The sequence below is a fragment of the Manduca sexta genome, chromosome 28 (genome assembly GCF_014839805.1).
Source record: "Manduca sexta isolate Smith_Timp_Sample1 chromosome 28, JHU_Msex_v1.0, whole genome shotgun sequence".
NCBI classification, from domain to species: domain Eukaryota; kingdom Metazoa; phylum Arthropoda; class Insecta; order Lepidoptera; family Sphingidae; genus Manduca; species Manduca sexta.
The window spans coordinates 5,289,166-5,311,176 of NC_051142.1; the positions used below are offsets into that span (position 1 = coordinate 5,289,166).

Sequence of the window (22,011 nt, forward strand, 5' to 3'; positions counted from 1 at the left end):
AATTTTATGCTTCAACTTATCTCGTCCGACCTTCATTGGGATTGGTAATCTCTCGATCGTAATTTTATTGAGTAATTAAAACTAGCTTCAAATCAATCAGTCGCCGAGTTATTCTATATTCGATTAACGCCTTTCTTATTAGTGTTTTAACTAAAAGAGTTGTTAATATAGATGAAACATATTTTATTTTTATCGTTAGTTTATACCTAATTAAAAAATTGTTTTTAAATTCTTAATAGATTGTTTAGGGAGAGGTTTGATGACAATATAGTAAAACTATTTTCATTACGAGGCTGTTATAGATTAGATTATAATCCCGATTTTAGAAATTCAAACAACGGGCAGTAAATATTGTATAGAGTGAATCTGAAGTAAAATTTTGAATAAATAATTGACATGAAACGGTTTATAATGTATTAGAATAGTCTTGTAGTAAAAATGCTATCCGTATTGTTTCCGACATAACTGGGAATTTGTTCTTGCGTTAATAATAACTTAACATGCTCTCCGAGGCATGGCTATATAACGCGTGATCATCTTTCCGAACGCTGACCGCAACAAACGATTCTTAATAAAAATATCATATTTTTAAATAAAACTATCATAAACTCTAGCCTACTTAAAATAAAATTTCTTATAAAAACACTTTTTTAAATTTCATTTATACTATAACGGCATTGAATAAAAAAATATAAACATGTTAATAGAAATAAATATAGAAGCATAATAACATTAAGTTACACACTACTCATGCGTGTTTTGGTGTCCTAAAAATTATTTAACTGATTGTCTAGAATTGGCAATACAAATATTTTTAAGCCGCGCAGCAAAGTCGCCAACTTATTTCCAACACAATATATTATAATAATGGTGAAGTATTTAGTAGTACAAAACGTTGCGAACACTGATTGAGCAGCACTTAGGTCGTTCAAAGGCGGTGTCACCTCTATACGATCTTTACTCTTAGGGCAGTGAGACAGCCGAGGCCGTTTAATATATAATTTTCAATTATAAATACATTAGCGGGCCGGCACCTACGCACATTGTTTCATGTTCACATTCAACAGAGGTCAAAGCTGCGATTATTCTGTCGTCGGCAAAAAACACAATTATACCCTACTATTAAGTGTATTTTATTTGTTTTATATACGATTATGAAGCCTATTTTTAAATTAATGGTCGCAAAACATCGTGTTTATGCAGCGTGGAGCGTGTGTGCGTTACCATCGCAAGTGATTTTACTTTTTTATACAAATAAATGGCCAATAAGATTTACCAATTAAAATCATTAAACATGGTTGATAATGAATTACTCAGAATTACTAACATAATATTTTTATGAAGAAGTAAGTTTCGCTTGCGAGTTCGCCTGCAAGAGTAACTTTTACGGAGTTTCCACAATAAAGGTGCCATTGAGTACTTATTCGGTACCAAAGTAGTCTTCTCCCTTCTTAACTTCTATCATTAAAATTTGTTAATTGATTTTGCCGTTTAATTGTAACAAATAGCTTGACAAACTATTGAATTTGTAATATTAGCACAGTAAAAATGTATTAGTCTTTCCGTGCGCTCAGCATAAACTAAACAATACAAGGCCTTTGTAGTCTGTATTGTTTTACGTTCCATTTGTAAACGCAAATCGGCCATTTACGGTTCAAATTGATTTTCCAGTAATTAACTTTTTACAAAGTAATTTCTTAGGTCATAAGTGAAATATGGCAGTAATATAAAATGCTGGTTTTCTGCTTAATATAATCCAATTAATATACTTATATGATTTTTTGTGAAAGTGTTTGGATATTTGTTTACTTTGTTGTTAAAACAGGAACCTGAACGGATGCGAATGAAATTTGACGGATAAACAATGTTCTGGATTAACATATAAGCAACTCTTTGCCTCGGTAATTTGCTCCTATAGAGAATATTGGAATTTATTAATCACATTTTTTTAAATAGATAACATTGACGTCATACATTATGGTTAAGTATAGTGATTCAGGAACTTTTGTAGCGGGAAGGCTTTTTATACGCGCGAACCGGGAGCAACACCGCGTATAAATATTATTAGATTTACTTATTTTTTTCAAGAATTGTAAATATATTTATTCCAATAGAGGTAGGTATGTATGTCTTTTGAAAGAATGATATGTATCGAAGTAGTTGTGATTAACTTCAAGAACCTCGTTGATCCAGCATATGGCTGTGAATAATCTTGTTATGGTTCTGTTTCTGTATTTGGGTAGCCCAAATGATTTGCCAACAGAAGCCCGCATTTCAGATGAATGGTATAGTGACCAAATTTTTAATTAATGATAAAAAAATCATCCAACTTAACCCATTTGGGCCTTACGATTATCCAGCCAGGGTTTTTCCTTGATAATTGCACTCGATGCAACGGCCAGGGTCCGTGGACAGATGCCTCCGTCATAATTTGTGACTTCACCTAAAGTTGTTTTACGGCAAACATTTTTACATTTAAACACTTAATCACCTCGTTAATCGAGAACAAAGTTGTTTTTGATATACAATGTTGTTTGCATGTGTATGGGCAGTTATTTGCGGTGTTTTTGTCGAAACGTTTATCTAATATTTAGATTTTTAATAGCTGTGATATTGTCTGTTTGTTTCATTTATATTTAAAAAATATGCTAATTTAAATATTAAAGTTTATTATAATTTACAGTATGCAATTTAAGGTCTCTTTCTGGTTTTATTTTTTGTATAATGTTAATATGGCGAACCAATTTAATTACTTGTTTGCAATAAATTGGGTAATCGTTTCAATACCAAACAAAGCCGCGAACAATTGCTAGTTAACAAATAATTAACGTATTAATGGTGGGTTTACAATGCATACGTAAGTATAACTTGACTGGCGGACATTTTTTGTTAACATTATACTAAATGTAATTAATTGCGCAGCGCGGATATCGCTGTTTCTTGCAATCGTCAAGTACACGATAAAGCAATTTGGAAACCCCTATTAGAATAATTTATTATATACCTTAAGGATAAATGTAAACAATAATCTATGATTTTCTTAGTAATTGATCACAACGGTTAAGTACCCACTGTGGGCTATGGCATTATATTGCTAACAGCGTGTAGCTATTGTTTTATGAGTTAGGTTTTGACACGCTAGCCCAAAGTTTATTCGAATATTGAACAGTCTTGAAGACCGGTTTAGAATTTTGACTGATTGCTGGTTTAATGCATAGCAAAAGCTGCGTAGGAGTTAATTGTATAATCCTAATGTTTTTATGGCGAATGACTATTAACTTTAACGGCCAGTGTTTTTAACGGTGAAGTTGCTATTTTCTCTTCTCCTTCGAGATCACCATTGAAGCTTATCTAAATATTTATTCACAATTATGTATTACAAGTAGCCTTTAAGAGTATACGTTACATATATAATAAGAAGTACGCGTGTACAGCTCGCTGCGTGCAACGAACGCGCAGGAGCACGGGTGGCAAACCACAACCGCGATCGCTCCCACACTCGGCTGCACTAATTCCTTACGCATTATGTTCTTAGGGATCACACACACCAGCCTCATTGTATTGACTTTATACTATACAAAAGTCATACGAAAAAATGTGCCAATTTCGCCGACAATTCAAAGGGAGATATATCGTTAAGATCCGTACAAAACATATGATGAGTTTGAGATAAGATTTTTTTCTTTGCTTTGTGTGGATTAAATAACGGATATTTGAAAAAAATATTTCAATAATTTCGTTAGTGTATATCTATAAAGTAGCATAAGTACATTACACTAAAATATTTTATTATAGTGATACGATCTATAAAAGCAATTGCTCATCTTACATTACAGCAAGTAAATATACATTATGGACTGCTTCTAATGGTATTAACGGCTACAATTGTACTAACTACGTAAGAAGATTACACAAATAAAATACCAAAACAAAATGGTTTTATCAATATCGATTTCTCAAGAGTTACATAAATCGAAAGGACTATAGACCGTGGCAAGTGACGTCGAAGGAAATATGACGAGTCGCGGCGACCGCAAGAAGCCCTGCCTGGAGGGCTTCGGCGACCGAGGCCAGCTCCGACGAAAACATAATATTTGATACAGGTCTTTGACATACGACATGTACTCACGTGCTTTGTCTTAACTTGTAACAGCGAGTTTTTGTTTAACAATATTTAAGCGATTGCGAAAACGGAATCTTCAAATCATCAAACCTATCAAAGAATGTTGCCAATGCTGTTTCCGTCTAATGATAACAGTCAACATAATTGCCAAATTATTCGCTAGAATTATTATTAAAGTCTTAAAATAAGCTTATCTGATTTAGGAATTCATAACACACGGAATGAAACTATAGCGGTGACCAATTGATCTAGTTTTACACTATAAAAGTTACATTGGCGATCATGGATCTACAATAATCTCTGTTAAGCTGTTGACTTAAAGCATAAAGAAGAAAAAAGTCAAAACTTATCGTTACAGAAACGTCGATTTATCAGACAATCTCGAGGCCAATAAAGCCATGACTTAGTTTCCATCAACCAGAAACACAATTACGATTAGAGTCCCGAAGGTGTAAAGTATAGGATTATACGGAATGTACGGCTGTGTGGGCGAGGTTACATGCATATTGTATTAATATGTATTAAATAAAGAATTTAACTTGTCATCACAGATACCTTTTTAGTACATGATATAGTGGTCGAAGGCAAATAAGAGGACCTAAGCCTCATTTAAAATAGAAATGATTAGGTATATTCCTTCAATCTAAGTAGTATTTGAGTTATAGTTTCATCGAGATTTATAGAATTTTAGCTTTTGCTCGCAGCTCCGCCAACATGAAAAAGTGTTTCGGGGATATATTTTCCTGGGATAAAAGTATCCTATATCCTTCCCAGGGTTTCAAAATATACTTATATCACGTTTCATAAAAATCATTTCAGCGGTTCAAGCGAGAAAATGTAACAAACAGATGGAGCCACTTTTGCGTTTATAATATATGGATGTATGATTTTGACAAAGGTTCCTGTAAATATGGACATAGTAACTTTCCAAAACAATTAGCTTTCTAATGGCGATACAGAACGTACCCTACATCCATACTAATGGGATCAGCGACACTTTATAACTGTCCCATCTTATCGGACACTTAGCTCTAATGCCATCTAAATCTTACGTATTAATTATCGTCATGGATTATTTAAATAAGACACATTCACTTATCAGGGGAACAATTTAATTTCGATTTGGGTTCATTTATCTACCCTGATACGCATTAACTGTGAAGGAAAAGTGACAAAAGATAATCTGAATATCACGAATAACTTTATAACCTTTAATAGAGCAATATAGCTATATCATAAAGTAAGATGATCTCTATTTCATACATAATATAGTTTAAATTACGGCGGCCACTGCGAGATTTTAGTGTATCACTGTATGGGTATTAGAAGTAAAGCTTATTAAATAGCCATGTCATTTCATATTGTTGTTTGGATTCCCTGGTTTTGTAACTTTCTGTTTAATCTTATTATAAATATTACACAATGTTTATATAAACTGATTTGGGTTTAAGGTAGGTGTTAATATAGTGAGGAATATAATTCTTTCACTCGATCAAAAATATATATAATATTACTTTTGCTTTTTTAACCTCATGCCTATGAGGCATGTGAAAATGTTTTAGGTATGTAATATTTAAATATATTTTGAAACTTACCACTTATAGACTGTTAAATTAGTATTGGGGTATAATACTAATTTAACAGTCTATATCTGTTACTAAAATTTGACAAATAACTCTTAGATGACCTACTTAATAGGTCGAAACTGGTCGGCGATTTCGACTTTTTAACATGAGTAAAACCGTGTTGTTTTCGACTAATTTAATATATCTCGCGTAAGTTTTAATAATATAACTCTTAAATGATTATTTCTTATGTTTACGCGAATGCTTAGACATTTAAATTAAACTATTTAACGGATGTCTTAAATGATTTATTTTAGATGATTCTTCAAATGTGTTCATAAAAAGTTGACTCTAAATATTGAAAATAGAATTCTACATATTGCTTTACCATTATATTTTTTGTCCACAGGAGTAAAAGATGACTCAGACGATGTATCAAGCAAGAGCTGTGGTGGGGATAGCTCAGGGTTGGCAAAGAAGCAGAGAAAAGCGCGGACGGCGTTTACCGACCATCAGCTGCAGACCTTGGAGAAATCTTTCGAGAGGCAGAAGTACCTCAGCGTCCAGGACCGTATGGAGCTCGCAGCGAAGCTGGGGCTAACCGACACCCAGGTCAAGACCTGGTATCAAAATCGGCGGTAAGTTCGTTTGTATTTTTACTTTTATTTCGTATAAGGAATTGGTCAGGAAAATTATCTTTATCTTATCTTTTTAATTTTTTGGAAAACAGGATTTTTTACTACTCTTTGAAATACACTTTAAGTTTTTCTGCTTTTATTACATCATTTTGATAATTCTATTCAATTCTTCGGTCAGATTTTATACGATGACATGAAAACTTTTAATATATTTCATAACAATAGGAAACAGAGTAATTAATAAAATCAAAGGTAAAGCCGCGGTTCCCATATCACTAGGGGTTCCTGAATGTCACTGCCTGCACTATTACTGTCTACTATGTAACACAATTAAAAATAATATGAGATGAAGAAAAGCCAGCTAAGAAAACAATTAACTAACATTTCAGCGTGTGGTTCAATTTATAAACGTCACAATATTTTGTTGTGTAATTAAATGGAAATTTCCATCTAGATCTTTAAACTCTATTTTGATTTTTATTTTCAATTATGCTTTTTTTCTTCATGGCTTTGCACGTTTTATGCATTTAGCCAAAGATAAGATGAAGCAAGTATTCATAATTTTGGCAATGTTCGGTTTGAGATTTGAATGATCTTATATTCTATATTTGTGTAGCCTCGCTCATAAATAATAGAGAAGTTACTATAACTTGTAGTATATCATTCATATCTGTTAAAACTTTTACTGTATTTACCTGTCCAGGGTATCTATATTTTTTACCCATCTGCGTTAGGTTTGGAATTATTAATACTAGATGGCGTAAAACACGTAATCTTCCTACAAAGAAAAATCGTTCCAACAAACCACACGTCATCTTAACGCAATGAAATAGATCTATTAAAACGCGTACTACTCTGCATTCTTGGTATTCGTCCTCGAGTAATATTTGGAGCCACTTTTCATAGCAACTGAAGTCTTGATACAATTTTGATAAAACAGCCAAACGCCTGTAAGTTGGGGCCTAACACGAGGAGTAAAGTCGTGAGATAGTCGGCGAGTCACACAAAGCGATGCTGAGTCAGTGAGAGCGGCGCGGCGGCGAGATGTTACTGCTACCGGCTATTGTACCGCGATACACGTACACAGACTCATTTTATGCTCGTTTAACATACTATGCTATGGGATTTAAGACAATTATCACAGGACTTCAAAAAAAATTTACAGGATATAGTATATACCATATGTATGAAACAATCAAGTGGGACGAGGTGAATGCTTTTCGGCCATTTTGTCTTAAAAATAATCACGCCAAAACCCAGTTATTATTTCAATGAAGTCGAAAAACTAATGATTTAATATTGGTAAACTGTTGCCATTTTTACTAGAGCGGTTCAGTTCAATAGTCAAGGTACCATATTTTCGCTGAAAACCGGCATGAAGTAACAGCTTTACATTGTCTATCATGCGTTAAGTATGATAATTCGAGAATTATCGCCCCATGCTCCTCTAACTTCTCTTCCTTATACACAAATTAATGATTTATCTGTTACTACAAAAAGTCATGATTAGTTAGTTTACCGGTTTTCTATAGTAAAAATTAAGAATACAATATTTTTGCCAAGAAGTTGTTCTTAACATAGCTGAGTTACAGTTTGATAATCTCTTATTAGATTTACCATCTTATATCTTGGAAGAAAATATCATATAGAGCGGATTATCTATTAGACTCTACTTAGTATAAAATCTACCGATCGCAATCGCAAGTGAATGCAAAGTGGTTAAAGTAGTAGTAAATAAAAAGAAAAGAACTTATCCATACTTAGCGACTTAACGTATAGCCAAATAATCTATGTGGGTTATGGTCTCGCGAATCTAAAAAGATTTTTTATTCCACATGTAAAATTACGTTGCCCTAATACAGAGTGACTTTTGCTTTCACCCAAATCGGAGGGTATAATTTCTAACTCATCATTTTCAATATAAAAAAATAATGTATAAGTTTTATCGCCGACTGTACCCGGGCGGCTATTTCAAAAACAAACGTTTGTAATTAGGCGCCGCCGCCTCCGACCCACTCCACTATAAAAACTACGGTAGCTAAAAACAAACTATACTAATTTTCTATTGATTGAATATCCATCTTTTTAATCAAGGCCGTACAATTATGTCTGTTCATTATGCGATTGGAGTTTAAAAATTAACATACGTGAAAACTCATTTGTATGTATTCAATTATCTGGCGTTACATATTTTAAAGCTTTAGTTTGTTATAAACAATGTGGATTACGGCAATGAGATTCACGTTTATTAACCTTTATACGTTTTCATTATATGAAATGTTTTACTATTGTGGTTGTTAATTAGAATTATTAAGTTTAAAAGACTTCCGCACTAAAACATTTTCCTTGGAGTAGCGGTACAGTGATCATGTTATGAAGCTCTCATAAAATAATTATGTTTATTAATTAACAAGCAAATGTGTTTGCACGGGAAGGTTGTCATGTGTCTTAAATGGCCGTTGTAGCTTAGATACGATACGTGCGAAGTTTAGTTTTAACAGTATTAAAGTTATGAGAAAACTGTTTCTTATTTATACAGCAAATATTATAGTTATCTATAGTGTTTTTTAGGTGCTCATTGAATATCATAGATAATAAACGCACTGAATATACCTTTGTATATTATAAATCTACGAATATTTTCATAAATATTAAGTATATATAGAAGTAGGTACGACATTACGGACAAAAATTTAGAACCAAAACCATTCCAATTAGTGATCAAGTCTAGGCTAATTGTTTCGTAATCGCTAACGTTCGGGTTTTAATACTATTTAATTCAAATATATTAATGTACTACCTATATTTAACTTCCGTACAATAGTCATAGAACACATTCATGGTAGCAGAGTTTGTATCTCATCCGACTGCGCTGGCCGCCGCGAGAGGCGCCGCTCGCCGCACCGCATCGCCCCGTCGTCTGCACTTTTTGTCGCGGCTTTTTGTTGATTTTGTATAATTTCGAGTAAACTAGTGTTTGGGCTTCGATTTTTCGGTTCGTGAAAGGGTGTGAAATCGGAGTTAATTGGAGAATGTAATGGCTTTTGTGTGCGGTCATTTTCTACTGTTTTTGTGGCGTTGCGGTCGGTTTACGGAGACAAGACCTTCGGAACACCCGTGCTCTGTGTCCAAATCAAATAGTGATTTAATAGGTCTTAAGTTTTTCGATGCAATACTTAAAATATAGATATTGATACCTACCTACTTGGCATTATTTTAATACGTATATTGTTCTTATATCGAGAAATGAACGATAGTAACAGTGCTTACGAGTTCGATCCTTTCCACTGGACCCTCTTCTATAACTTTTCGTATTTACGTGTGTTTCCTGTGTAACTGTAGTTTATATATTTATGGTTCGATTTACTGATGAAAGAAGTATATGGTTAAAGAACCTGCGTACCAGAGACTTTCTTGTACAAATATCGAAGGTATGTAAAATCTGACAAAAGAAAACCCGTATAAGGATAAAGACGACAACTAGGCATATATGTCTTCCTAGCACAGTAGTAGATATCTAGTTAAATATATAAGGCTGTTTTAAATATAACAATCATAAAGTTGATAAAATTTACTCACAAGGAACGTAGACGCTTGACTTTCGATGACCTTAAAATCTGTAATTAATATAGAATACGGACGTTTACATTGTAAGCGTGTGAGGAAATCATGTAATAACGCAAAACAAAGAAGCTAATCAACATACCTAAGCAGAAAATAACAAATTATCCCTCGTTTATCATAATCGTGCATAGTTACAAAGTTTATTTTCAGTTTCCGCAGGTGTTATGCAGGTTGCAGACTGAAAACAAAACTATGTTTAGCTTACCTCGCATTGAGAAAATAAAAATTAGTAGATAGCCTAAATTACATACTCAAACTGCAAACAATTAAAAAGAATCGCAGCTATTCGAGCAAAACTTAGAAACTTAAGATAACTCCGTTTTCGGTGTGCAACCGGCATAATGCACAATTTTATTGCATTAATCAATTTGTGCACAAACAAATATTGTAAACCTTTAAACATATCTCGATTGCTACACTAACTAAGTATTTTTTCCAGCATTTAATATTCAAAATATAATGTTTTGACTTTACCTAAAAAAACGAACCTACCTAAAAGCAAGATTAGTTATGTCTTGGCAGCATGGTCTTTGACTTTACACGCTACAAAAAACACATACTATTAAGGTTTTCATCACATTAATTATTCTGCCAGCTCTCTAATTTATATAAAAATATGAATCTATAATCATCCTTTTTAGTTTAAAGTTTTTGACACAATTGAGAGTATATTTTGTTTTATAAATAAGTACGTTGTGTAAACTGTGGAATATGATTTAATTCCCAACGGCAGAAAACTCACGGAAGGCTTACTCCGTAGTGAAACATTTATAGAGTAGGTATTGAAAATAAAAGTTCAATTTCATTATTTCTAGTACCTTCAAACACTAAAATAACACACACATCCAAATAATATCCTTCACCAAGAACGATTAAGCATGAATGTTGTAGTTAAATAAAATATATAAGTAATTAAAATCACGGAACGCGAAATTTTAATTGCTCACCAAGATTAAAAGTAATTAAGTCGAATTAGTTAACAAGAATCCCCATTTTGCTTTTGATGATTATTGTTAAAATTACCGTATATCTACATAATGATCTAGGCCGCTTGTGTTTGTTCTTTGCGAATAAAGTGGTTTTATGTATATGCGTATCTTACTATACGTGTTGCTTTGCAAATAGGTATACTTTATAACGTGTTACGGGTTATAGACGTGAACGTAAAAAATAATGATTTATTAAACCTTGCGCATAAAAACTATCTTGGTTTATTTTGTGTTCTATGGAGAGATTAAAATAATGCATTTGAGAATAGAGAGTGAAATCTAAGTGAGTGAAAATGACAACCACGTGCGGTAATTTTATGTGTGTGATGACGGTTTCGTTCTTTAAGAAACCTCAATCGTTTTTGTCAAAAAAAGACTTTTGATCATTTTGGTTGAGCATAAGCGTACCCCTGTTAGGGGATCAAATCTCCGCCAAAATATAGAAAAGTAACAATTGAAATTTTCTGTGATTTTTTGCAAATGAATATGGATGTATTTCAACGCACATATACTACCAGCTTAAATATCTCTTTAATGCAAAACTTAATATATTTGTATATAAGAAAATTCAAGGAGCCCTTAGCTCTTATTTCGAGTCAACGTGTGAACTGCCAGGCTGGCGAGTGATCTCGCGCGGCGCATCGCAGCGTGCAAGTCATTGGCGCCGCGGCCTCATCACCACACCGCAGACACATTTTGACACTGTTTTTGTTCACTCCGCTTTAATTGTTTTGAAGTGGCTTCGAGTGTATTTAACTCGCGTTACGGTCGATAATTAGCAGGAACGAAAACAATTTTGTTTGGGTAATGCAAAGATAAAGAATCAATACATAAAAATTTAATACGCTTTGGGTACATTGTTATTTGTTAATGTGGAAATAACATGATTATTTTTATTCCAAAATTTTATTATACAGTCAACAAATTACTAAATATAATTAATAGAAACATTTTATAATTCTGTATACTTATTACAAGTTAAAAATCCCACAACATAAAAATACAACATAATATTACCACAGAAATGTCTAAATTCGCAGAATCGAAACATATACTATTAATTCATTCGTATTAAATAAATTACTTATATAATCACACTGCTGTATCGTAATAGTCCCAGGTCTGGCTGAATGTCGTTTATCGCCGTTTAGCCGATGCAACGTGTAATCCGCCGCGATTAGCTAATGACTCTCTATAATAGCACACTGGCCTGTCTGCCTAGAACTATGCAGACGATGGTACACTTAGTTTCTAATTATACCTATTGTGGTCTAAAAACATTATACCTAGAAATATTATAGTGTGTTTAACTTATGAATCCTTTTTGAGAGCGATATCTCAACGTAAAACAGTGAAAAAACCACGTTGTTATAAGTAAGCCATTATTAGATATAGTTGCATTTTTAAATGGAATCATGGCCTCACTTTAGGTATTTTCTACAATAGGAATGAAATGACATCGCATTGTAAGAATAACGATTACCATAAAATAGAAATATGTTAACGGATTGCATTGACTGCTGCGTATTAAATAAATATAATTACGTAGTTGCCAAATACTAACAAACTAAAATATTGTTAAATAGATAACCTAATTAAAATACGAATAGGTACATACATTGCAAATAATTACTCGCTAAACTTCAATAATAACTACAATTATTATTAAAGCTGAGGTTTAAAGCATTTAAAATGCTACAAAATATATTATAACTACCTTAGAAACTAATTAAGATTCATACTTACAATTAAATCTTACATTAGGTAAGTATTAAAAAAACACATACAAAAAGCAATATTCATGATATCAAAACAATTATTATGTTTTTCGTGGTTTTAACGAATGTAAAAGGTCGACTTCAAGCAAGTTAAAACAATAAAATTTGACTTGAAAAACTTACGAACGTAAACCGGCACGTTTATGCAAATGGCCTTTAGTGACTAAACGGTTAGCGTTATGGGTAAATTCGTATCATTTATGTAACCGCGGAGTAAGTGAAGGATCGGTTCACACTACTTACATTTGCCTTTTCGATGAAGTTTAATTTCAATAATTCTCACTCTGATTTCAGTAGTAATTTTAAAATGTATAAATCTTAGTTTCGCGGTGTAGTTATTCAAGAACTGTAAAAGAAAAACTAGTTTCAGCTTCCAACAAGTGTATGTAGAACACAAGTTTATTTTATATATGCGTACATATAATTTTATTTTATAAGTACGCAGTTATATAACATACAATTTACTGTCTTCAAATATCTTTAATTATAAAACATTGCAAGTTAAAATGTCATCCCGAATATACTCATAAACAAATAAAAACAGTGGAGTCCTACGCTTCTAAAATGCCACACGTGTGTACCCACAACCCTAATGACATAATGCGTAGGTGCGTAGCTACCAAGAAACAGTTTAATCGGTTATGCAGAACTTGCCAAATTACAGTTCCAGAGACACGGGAATCGAACCAAGGACGCAGCGGTCGTCCGGCTTATCATCCAACTAATCATTATACTGCAAATGCCATTTCAATTTCGGTCGGGTTTTAATAAGCGGATTGCTGGATTACCAACTATAATTTCGCTAAGTTTAGTTCGTGATGCAACACAAAAACTGGGAACGTTCAATTAATGTTAGCAAACATCCGATATTTGTAGCTTTGTGGTCTTAGTTTTGTGATTCACATGTTTTTGATGCTGAATCAAAAGTATCGGAATGTTTCGTGAGTTTCTATAAACGAAATTGTCGAACTTCACAATTGTTTAATTTAGCATTTATTATGACCCTGACGCAGCAATAGCTCAAACCAACGCCGAAGAAATCCCAAAGCCATAACTGCTAATTTACGACGTGCGAGAATGCGAAATGTAGCCATCGATTGATATGTTTAGAAACGGAGGCGCTCACTTCGCTGTAGTGATTTCAAATGCACACTAACTCAGAACACACATTAATCGCGCACAGCAATTCGAGGCTTGTCGGGGAATTTACGTAGGCTCAGCAAACTACGTAGTTGTTAATCAAACTATCACCCGCGTGGACCGGTTCAGGCCCCGCCACGCTTCTACAATGTTGGATATGCCAATTTGTCCAACTACCTAATACATTGCTTCACAGTACTGATTAAAACAAGTACCAATAACGTAAAAATATTTAAACCCAAGTTGTATCACTCGCATAAATATTTGATAGTAAATCGAGATATGAGTCAAAGCTATAGGATATGGCGTTTATATCCGGTGATAACAATAAAAGTGTTCAACTTCAAACAATTGCTATAAGAGCACTCGTACAAACATGTTTCTGAAAGTTTCTAAGCAGCGTATAAATAACGTTCGATAAAGTTCAAATTGGAGCCACCCCGGGCGGTGGCGGCGTAAGCGGCGAGCGCGGCGCGGATTGCGCGGATCACTCGGATCGATGAAAGTGCTCTTTGTCCACCGGATATACAAGCCGAATTCGCATCACGTCGTCGAAAAACTCAAACCGAGATAAACATCCTCCCCTCGGAGAGGTCGTAAGCGGGATCGTTTTACCGGACCATTTTCGTCTTTAACGTTAACTGTTAAGGCGCGTTTTCGGATCGATCCGCTCTAACACAATTGAATCAGTTCACGCAGCATCAAATCACTAAACCACTGGGCGGAGCGAACTCAGACTCCGCCGGGCGACTGCGCAACAGAGACGGAAGAAACCCGCTTTGTACGCGCCACCTCTGCGATAGAAAGAGAGGACCGTATCGGGCGGTTGAGTGTCGACTTGAGATGGCAGGCCGAATTTAGATGCGTTCGGAAAGCTTTTTGTCCGTGGCCCGCGGCGGCAACAATAAGAACGGTGTCACTGAGCAGATTGCCTCTCATTTACCACGTGACAATTAAATAAGTGCTCTCGAGCGACGTGTCTTAAGAATAACCCGTCATAATAACATGATTAATGAGAGAACAGTCGCTCTCTATCAATCAGTTGTCAGCTACTGATAAATTAAAGAATGGTATTTAAATTAGGCACAATTCGGCTTAAAGACTTATTACAATAATATTTCTAAAGGCGAAGCGTAATTACCATCGCGGTAAGAGTATTTGTTTTTTTTTATTAGTGAAAACTTTTATACAGCCAGTAATATTGTATAAGTAGACATTAATTATTACGAGACGGCTGTCAGAGCACGTGAACCGCTCATTTCCATTTAATAAAATTAAATGATCCATTTACAGAAATTAATTAACGAGGTAACCAGTGATGCGTCTGCTAACAACCGCAACCCCTCGACGACGCCGCGGTCACAATGGCCCCGCGTACAATAATAATACCAATGATAATGCGCATCGCAATAATAACTCCCTACGAATTAATAAAAACCTCACTCGATGACAATAACCAACCACTTTGGAACTAATCGAGTACCCGACAACGAAATTAAATTAAATTTTGGAGCATGGGGTGGTAGTTTTATTTATGTTCTATTTCGTTGACTGCTTAGAATAACTAGAAAATACGCTATTAAATTATGAAATGGAGTTTGTTGTGTAAAATATACGAATATCACTAAAACCAAAACAGTGTGGCATTTGGTTAGATTAATAATTATCTCTTCCCAGCCTAAAAGCATCATCTTGAATGTATAATCGTGTTTAATATTGTAACAAAATTACCATGGCGCTCAGTTATTTGCAATATTCACACTATATTTATAGGTATAGGTGGCTACCGTATTATAATACAAATGATGTCAAAACAATGCTCAATAGTATTTCTTGAAATAGGTATATACAAAAAACATTAAATTAATTAAATTATTTTAATTTATATGTTTAACATTCGAAGCCGTTACGAAGAATAATTGAGATAATATTATTCATTGCCTACTTTAAAATACACTATCAAATGAAATGCAGTCAAACTTAGTTAATAATAAAGATGTGAGTTCTCAAACTCGGATGAGATGCTGGAGTTATCAAACTGAATGAATAGAATAAAAATTTGGCGTGGTAATATGACGTAATTTATACTTGCTCCCTGCTCACCCTTTCCGAAACGATTCAAATAAATCAAATTAAAGCACTCGACAACGCTCCAGTGAACGCACTAGTGTCCAAGACGTTTTGTCAAATTTATTATTTTATTTATATTTTTTATTGCCGCTATCATTGCGCCGTTTTCTTTGTGTTCTCGAGTGTTCTGTGACAAATTTGATGACGATTGGGGTCACACGCGTAGGGTTAGTGATCTATGGTTTTCGGGGTCCGTAAACGATAGTTTACAAAATTTTAGACTCCATTTAAGTTTGTAATGTGACATAAATCGTTTTTGTGTAATTTCTTGTGGGATTCGCACAACGGCTCGTATTGATCTAAAATGTAATGGACTATGAACGATTTGTCACGAAGTTTGTAGGTAATGTTGGCTTTTAGAATATCATATGCTGTCGTTTTATTTTATTAAAAGCTAAATTGTAAAGGATAATGTTGTTGTTTTTGATTTATAAAGGAATGATTGAATGACGTAAACATTTTTGTTGCCAGGACGAAATGGAAGCGTCAAACGGCTGTTGGTTTAGAGTTGCTGGCCGAGGCGGGCAACTACGCGGCGTTCCAGCGGCTGTACGGCGGGTACTGGGCGGGGGTGCCGACGTACCCGGCGCAGCCCGCGCCTGCCGCCGCCGACCTCTACTACCGGCAGGCAGCTGCCACCGCGGCCGCGGCTGCCTCGGCGACAGCCAACACCTTACAAAAACCTTTACCTTATCGGTATGTTGTAACTATAAATGTTGCTTTTATATTCACTCACGCCCGTGGCTCCCGTTGTAGCAAACTCGAGCATCAATTCTCAATAATTTCCTATTGATTTATTTACGTATCGTTTGTCCTGTGCTTGAGATTTTGTTGATATTGGTTTTCAATCATGGCAGGTTATACCCGGGAGCGCCACTAGCCGGCGTTCCTCCACTAGGGCTGGGCTTGCCTGGTCCCTCGGCGCACCTCGGGGCCTTGGGGGCTCCAGGGCTGGGCGCGCTGGGGTACTACGCGCAGGCGCGACGCACGCCGTCTCCAGACGTGGACCCTGGTAGCCCCGCGCCCCCGCCACGCTCCCCTCGGGAACCCTCCGTCGAGAGACGTTCCGATGAAGACGACGACGATGAACCCATACATGTCTAACTGTGAAGTGACTTGAACTTTAATATTTAAAGGCAGTGAATAAGGAACTTTTAAAACTCGTGAAACATTTGAAAATTATTTAATCTGAATCACATTATTTGGGAACGACACAGACTTTCAATGACTTTAAAAAGTGAGAAAAGTGCTTAAAAATGTGGACGTCATTCGGTAACTGTCAGTTACTGGTCGGTTCTGGTTTCGTTTATTCCGTTTTCATCGCACAACAAATTATTTTGCACTCTATTATTTGAGTTATTTTCCGGTTTTGTAATGTGGACAGCGCTCGTCCAAATTGTGATATTGTAAGTGCAGACTATTCAAATGTGTAATATAGAATTGATGTTGTATTATTTAATAGAAATAAACTGATTAAGTAGATATTCTACACAAGCTTGTAAGTTACAATAGATGTGTAAGGCGGAATCAAATGCATTCCAATAAATACTACTAATTTTATGTTAAATAAGATGCTCTGTGTAGACAAGTTGCATTACCACATCCATCGGGAACACGAATATTTAACACGATCTTCAGTTTACGATCAAAAATAATTGTAATAGGATGAATTTATTGTGTTATAAAGTTATAATACAGAAATTTTGCAATCAGTTCTATTATTTTTCCTTTTAGGTACCAATATTGCCAGTAATATGAATAATTTTGCTGCGGATGTGGTTATGCAAGTACCGCCGTCGATAATTTCGACAACTTGTGCAAAGATGCTGTATATTATAAATATATTATTCATATAATATGTATGTATTGTTAGTAATGATGCGACTTAAAGTATTAAATGTAATGTAATAAAGTACCTAATGCTATTATAGACTACGGCAAAGTACTTAAGCGAACCGAGAAGTGGCATTTTATGTCCAATAGATTTTGTGGTGTTTTGTAATTAAAATGTTGTCAATTAAAAGTAATTATTGTTTTTCTATATCACACCTTTCTGTAAGTATACTGCCCAGAAACACTGCTACACAATTGTATTTTGATAAAATACAATAACAGTACAGCCCTTGCGCGCGTGATCATTTAACATCAAAGACGAATAACGTACGAAATAATTAACACACACACGTATTCGTCAAACACTTTCAACATATTATTACACTGTAATTCCACAAAGCATTTATTATTTGCATTTCGAGCGAAATGAACAACACTATGGACAAGAACAATTTGCTTTAAAAAATAGTGTGGCTAAATAAAAGTGCATTTAATTTGTGTGTCTGTAGTCAAACAGTTGTAACGAACACCTCGCGTAGGTAGCATTGCATCGCGCCGATGGGCTAACTCCGTTTTGTCACGCTATCGCCCCGTCTCACTCCCCCCCCCCCCTTCCACTTCCTACGGCTAGGTGTCGGCTCAGGCTCATTTAATAGCCCCGTGTTAAATTATGTGTGCTATCTCCATTTGCAACAATGGTTCCGTTAGTGTTGTAATCATCTACATAGAAGGACATCGACAGTATCCATCGTTCGCTTCATAATCTGCGGTCACGGTGCATTCGGATTATTTTGCATTACGTCCGACCGATTTATCGATATGCTGTTACATCATTAACGTTTCCTGTCCAACGGTTACGGCAGTTAAGTTTATGAAACGAATTGTCCTCGCTCGCATATACCTCACGAAACTTTTCTTTGATTTCCTTCGAAACATTTTTAGCTGGCATAAAACCTATTTAAAAAGCAATCAGTCAGCGGTTGGTGATTGCCCGCGGGGCACGCCACCGGCCGTGTTCACAAAACGGAGCAATTAACAACACCCTCCCCCGCGCCGTGACTTCCCCAGTTTCATTCCCCTGTGCTGATCTAATCGCAAAACGACCGTTTTCTAGAATCGCCTCTACAAACTATTGCGTGTTACATCGCGTAGGGTCAGTGCGGTGGCCGAGCCGACCAGTTAATATCCCAATTTAAAATAATCCTTAACGACCACCTGCAGTTGAAAAAGCATAGAACATTTTACCACCATCGACGTTAATTAATTTTGGTCATTGTCAATGTGAGCTAGCGATAATGCGCGTCATGCCCGCGTTCAACAACTAACCTAAAACTTAAGGAGACCTTTGATTATGAATACAAATCAAACCAGTGGAGCACATCGCCAAATTAGGCGAACATCTCACCGCTTTGATGCGTGATGGATGTTTATAAAACTCTCTTTCAATTCGGTGAGGGCGATTAAAAACGAAATAAAGTTTTTACCAGTAGGTTTATACATACATTTGAAAAATTCTTAGAAGAAATATATTAAATCTATTAATTGGAATTGCTCGTTAAATATAAAGAAATCTTAACATTGTAAGTAATTGTCTTTTGTATTTAACTGTTTATTGAAATTTAATTCATGAAGCTATCAACCGCAAGCAACTCTCTACCGCTCACGAGTGGAACAAACGCTGTAAGTAATATTCTTAAGTGTTCAACGGCAATTTCACTCGGTATCAACAATATTGAAATAACGAGCTTAATTACAAATACGTCCATTTGCTACGTTTTTTGTGAGCAAAGCATTACATAAATATAAACGCCAAGTTTACACGCAAAGTAGATATCGCCGAGCGCAAAAATTAATATTTATGCGGTTTAAACGTTGTTTAATCACGACCAACACGAAGATTTTTTACTAACAGCAATGAAATTAACATTTTGAGCTGATAATTAGATAAGCAATTGGAATTAATATTATTTAAAATATAATGAGCCATTCTATTTTAATCTAATCAAATTTATTTTTGTACAAATTATGAAAACAATATTAGGAAGAGGTTATAATATACCTCTAGTAACTTTTTAAATAGGTGATATTGAAGTTTTCTACTCAGCATCAGCACGAAGTTTGGAGTTTGTGCCCGATATAGCGAAAGGCTCGCATTCATTTTCATTTTCATTCGCATTTCATTCATTCTTACATTATGGAACGGAACACTCATGGTGAAAAGTGGATACCTTAGATGAACCCTTGCCTACCGCTTCGGGGATAACGGCTTCTTTGTGTGTGTGTGTGTTTTCGTTCAGTATGTCACTCAATAGTCCAAGCACATATAGAGATATGTGGAAATATCTGACACATAATATGTATTATTGTTTCTCAATGTTGGTCATTCCCTTTTTTTATCTAGTCAACTTTGCGAGATTTTTACATTATTTTGTCTTCCCTTGAATTTTAATTCATCTTAGACGATGTTCGGACAAGTTCTATTTAACCTGTCCACATAATGACATGTAAGTCTTCCAGGAAAGGTGGTAGATTCATTTGGCCAGCCATTAAAAACTTTAAACATCAGGAAATTACAATTTAATTGAAAATAGAAAAAAAGATGTAAATGAATACAAAATGCATTCATTTCATTACAGAAAAGTGTCGTTTATCATAAACACTTTTCCCATCACATTATAGCTAGGAAAAAGTTAGAAGATGAAATCTGTATGTCATTAAAATGTAATTCTTAATGCAAATATAGCTTATCCGTGATCCTACCTATTAATTTGAAAGTTTGATACGTTTGTGTGTTTGAATGATTTTTTAAAATAAAGGCATCAACGGCTTAATCGATTTGGACGAAATTTAGTCTATAGGATTTATGGATTACCAAATTGGCAACGTTTCATCCAGGAAAGGACTTTCACGAGGCTAGAGAAGCTAACAAATGCTAGTACTTATAAATGTTTCACAATACCAACTACACTCGCAGTTTTTATAATGTCACCATCAAAATGACACTAACTTAGCGCGCCAGATTTGCAAAGCATCTTGAATAGACCTTATAGAGCACAGTTAGTTGAAATATAAGTATACGTGGGATGTTTAAATTGAAAAATAATCAATTTCTTCTTTGCAATTGAATTATTATTCAGTACACGTCTTCAAAACTTCAAACGTCAGAATTACACCTGAAATATTTCTATAATACAATACCTCCTGCAGCCAACCAGCAACTTAAACATAGTAAAAACTTTCAAACTATTTCTAGATATATGACTGAATATATATTAAAATCGGTAGCTATAATGTTAATTAGTCGTCCAACTTTCATGATTGTCACTGCTAGAGGTTAGAACTGCAAGAAATTATTTTTGATCGCTCTATGCCATGTCTCAGTTCAACATAGAATCTAATAGAGTCTACAGTGAACTGAGATTGGATTACTGAATCTTATACAGTTAATATCTTAACCGACCTACTAATTCAAGAAAAATAAATTGCTTCACAATCATGCAATACGCATCCGGATTCGTAAATAGCATTGCACACGTAACAATAAAAGAAATGTTCTCGTTTATAAAGGAAAAATCCTAAAACTGCAACTAAAGTAATTACGCAAATGTACGATGTAATAGTAAATTGTGCAATTTGCAACAATAAGTTTTGTTACGTTACGATTAAAAACTGAAAGATATGGTCAGTTTGCTCGAACTACTTCCTCCCGTTGCAAACTAAATGCTGTTAAAAGATTGTTTAATTGATTGAATTATGTTTGAATATTTCCTCACTGCGTTTTATACCACATTTTATAGTTGTTTATCAACTAATGTTTCCTGGTAAGTTGTCGATTATAACAAAGGCAAATATGCCTTCCTTAAATAACAATGTTGTTGCAATTATTTTTAACCACACGTAATTTTAGACATTTTTATATCACTTTAGTGTTTCATAACAATACGCTGCTGTTTACAAATTGATGTACCTATGTTGTATAATGTAATCTTTAGTCAAAGATACGATCACGCCAGCGCTCGTATATTTCACTAAAGATTACAGGTGGTGTCAGGTGCTTTGATGTGTTTTCCATGGCTTACCTTCCCTAGCTAATAAAAATATATTTATAAATCATTATATGAATTTAATTAAAATCTGTAATTAAGTACATTGAATACTTTTATACGTTAAATATTTATAAAAAAGAAGTTT

The 22,011-nt window shown here is 34.6% G+C and overlaps 1 protein-coding gene across 1 annotated transcript in view; it reads left to right on the forward strand.

Moving 5' to 3' along the window:
* Nucleotides 1-18,014, forward strand: part of LOC115453952 (homeobox protein B-H1-like) — a 29,774-nt gene extending 11,760 nt beyond the window's left edge. Inside the window, exons 2-4 of the mRNA XM_037444922.1 lie at nucleotides 6,098-6,326; nucleotides 16,459-16,683; nucleotides 16,845-18,014. Coding sequence (XP_037300819.1) covers nucleotides 6,098-6,326; nucleotides 16,459-16,683; nucleotides 16,845-17,091 — 701 coding nt within the window. The 3' untranslated portion in view covers nucleotides 17,092-18,014. The remainder of the gene's footprint in view (nucleotides 1-6,097; nucleotides 6,327-16,458; nucleotides 16,684-16,844) is intronic.
* Nucleotides 18,015-22,011: the final 3,997 nt, after the last annotated feature.